Here is a 2,712-nt window from a genome sequence, read left to right as displayed (position 1 = left end):
AGGATTTCGGATAGACAGGCTGTTTGTCTTAAGAGTCAGAATCTCATTAAAGCCATCTTGAGGCTTCGTCCTGCCTTCGATTCTCTTACCTTCTCCCATATTTATAGGGAGCAAAACCGCGTGGCGGATCGCTTAGCAGCTGCTGGGCATGGGGGGATGTTAGGTGTTTCTACCCTTTCCGTTCCTCCTTCTTTTCTGTTACCTTCTCTTCTTGAGGATAGGATTGGGGTCAGTCTTCCTAGACTGATCCCGGGTTAGGTTTTTGTTTGTTTGTTTTTTTTTCTTCCCTTCTTACCAAAAAAAAAAAAAAAAAAATGAGTACAATATGTAATAATTTTAACCTAACATTTAAAAGAATGAGTAGAGTGTTGTAATATTTTTAACAAACTTTTCAAAAAGTGAGATCTTCATATATCGGAAACCGACCACAGTTAAAAAAAACCTAATATTTTATAGAGACTTATTAACAAATTTGACATTATTTATAGAAAAAATCCAAAAGTAAAATAGAACTATTATTGGTTTAAATATATTTATGGGCTTTATTTAACTCAAAAAAGCAAGCTTGAACATTAAACTTCCATTCTCCCGCATATGAAATATAAACACATACACAATTTGCCCACTAAAGGCTTATTATTTTCCATTTCCTCTCTTATTACAGTTTGCATATAGCTTATTAATTTTAATATCTGGAGCTTGACCTGGAGGAGGGGCTGAAGAGGGTTACTTCCTGCCTGTTCTCCTTGAGCCTCCTTGCGTCCTCCCTGGAGACCTGGAAAGCGTTGGCTACGACTTCATCGGGCATAGCCCTGATGGCTGAGACACGACCGGCGAGTTGGTTAATCTTGGCGTTGTCATTAGTCTTGAATGCGACCCAGGACAATCCCTCGTCGTTTGCCCTCTTCACCACGACGAAGTTCTGTGGAGCAGTGAGCATCTGTCCTTCCTGAACTTGGCCGTCGAATACAGTCCGGCCGTTTTCGTCAACGATCTGAACGCGGCCGCTTCCTCTGGTGAAGTAGCAGATGCTGTGGGCGTTCATGTTCCAGTGGGGTGACATTATAGCATTCTGAAGTCAAATTGAAATTAGAAACAAGAAATTAAGATCAGGAAATTAAGATTAAGAGATTGAATTAGGGACGAGGGGGATGCTTACGCTGTAGAGGACACCTTTCTGAACGCTGAGGCGGAGGTGGCTGAGGATGGGGAGGTTAAGGCTGTTGATGTTGGTTACACGTCCAGCTTGTGGGTTGAATACATCAGCGCGTGATGGGTCATTGATGTTGTGTTTGATCCTTGCTGTGCAGAATGTTTCTTCTACTCCATTAACTGTGCGTCTTGATGATGATGATCCACGTCTTCTCTCGAATTCTCTTTGCCTTTCTTCTTCCCTTTCCCTTTGTTCTTCTTCTTGGCTTTGTGCTGGTGTAACCATTTCAAGTTCACGCTCCACGCTTACAATTATTCCTCTGTTATCGTTTTCACTCCTCAGCCTTCTTGCAAGATCGGTGTTGATGTTGAAAGCATCAGCTAACATCTGCTCGTCTAAGCCTGAGAAGATATTTCCTGCATTGTCTCGTCCAAGCCCCCTTCTGCTTTCGCGGCCTCTCTGGCTTCTTGAAGATCCTCTCAAGCTCTGTACATCTTGTTGAGGGTTGCCAGCTAGGAAGAAATCCTGATATCAATTAATAATGGTAAGCTAAATTGTGTGTAAATATTATATAGATGCAAGATAGGTGTTCGATGAAATTACTCTGTGATTCTGGTCGAGCTGATTGGCAGGATTTGCGGTGTCAATGATTTGGACAAGAACAAGAGGAGTTCTGCCATTGTTATAAACCCATTGAGCAACTCCAGCAGGCAAGGCAATAACGTCACCCTCTCTGAGTTGACGAACCTTCTGGTGCTGATCTTCCCTTTGCCTCTCTCCTCTCCGTGATGGTGACTGAAATGTCTCTGGACAACCTGGGAATACTGCTCCCTGGACACCATTGCCTGATATAGATATTCCAAATTAAAAGTGATGGACATGGAGCACCAAATTAGAAGAAATTAATTAAGGATACGTACCTTGTACAACGTAGATAAGCTTAGGCCCGTTGACATATTGGGGCAAAAGCAAGCCTCTCTCTTGAATAGTGTGGCGCATAGCTACAACACCAGCGCACTGGAATTGTTCATCATTCTCGTCCCAGATATCAGTAGTTCCAGCCTCTGATTGAATTTTGCGAGAGGGTTCCACAGCGTTTATGCGTTCGAGTCGGCATTCATCCTGTTTGGAACGATGTAGTCGCTGTTGCCTAGTTCCCTGGGAGCCATGCTCTGTTGTGACTTGCTCTATTTGAGCAGCACAGCCGTGGAGGAGAACAAGGCAGCAGATACCAAGTGAGAGCAATGAAAGGTTACCCATAACTTTATGTGCTGTGCAATGATGAAATTGAGGACACTGATGGAATGTATTTATAGTGAATGAATTGCAGCTTAGAGTTCTGGACGTGGCAAATCGATCGGCGTGGTGTTGTGATTGTTTCTGCATGTGGAGTTGTCTTCTTCTGTTGCATGGATTTCATGCTCTTTCTTGCTTCCACATACCTTTTTCCATCAGGGTACGTGTTGCCAATTTACATCATTTATATATGTGTTGCTTTACAAGGGAATATCCATAAAGATTATATGCTCATTTTCAACCAAAACCTCCAATTAATCGTT

At 42.7% G+C, this 2,712-nt stretch overlaps 1 protein-coding gene across 1 annotated transcript; it reads right to left on the bottom strand.

The window, feature by feature from the left end:
• Window positions 1-565: 565 nt before the first annotated feature.
• Window positions 566-2,446, bottom strand: LOC136218694 (legumin B-like). The gene is made up of 4 exons (XM_066005745.1): window positions 2,074-2,446; window positions 1,757-1,998; window positions 1,160-1,678; window positions 566-1,072 (listed from the first exon to the last, which is right to left on the bottom strand). The coding sequence occupies exons 1-4, from the start codon at window positions 2,411-2,413 to the stop codon at window positions 686-688; spliced, it is 1,488 nt and encodes a 495-aa protein (XP_065861817.1). The 5' UTR covers window positions 2,414-2,446; the 3' UTR covers window positions 566-685.
• Window positions 2,447-2,712: the final 266 nt, after the last annotated feature.

This window comes from Euphorbia lathyris, chromosome 2 (genome assembly GCF_963576675.1).
Source record: "Euphorbia lathyris chromosome 2, ddEupLath1.1, whole genome shotgun sequence".
Lineage (NCBI taxonomy): Eukaryota > Viridiplantae > Streptophyta > Magnoliopsida > Malpighiales > Euphorbiaceae > Euphorbia > Euphorbia lathyris.
This window is presented reverse-complemented; position numbering and strand designations above follow the sequence as displayed.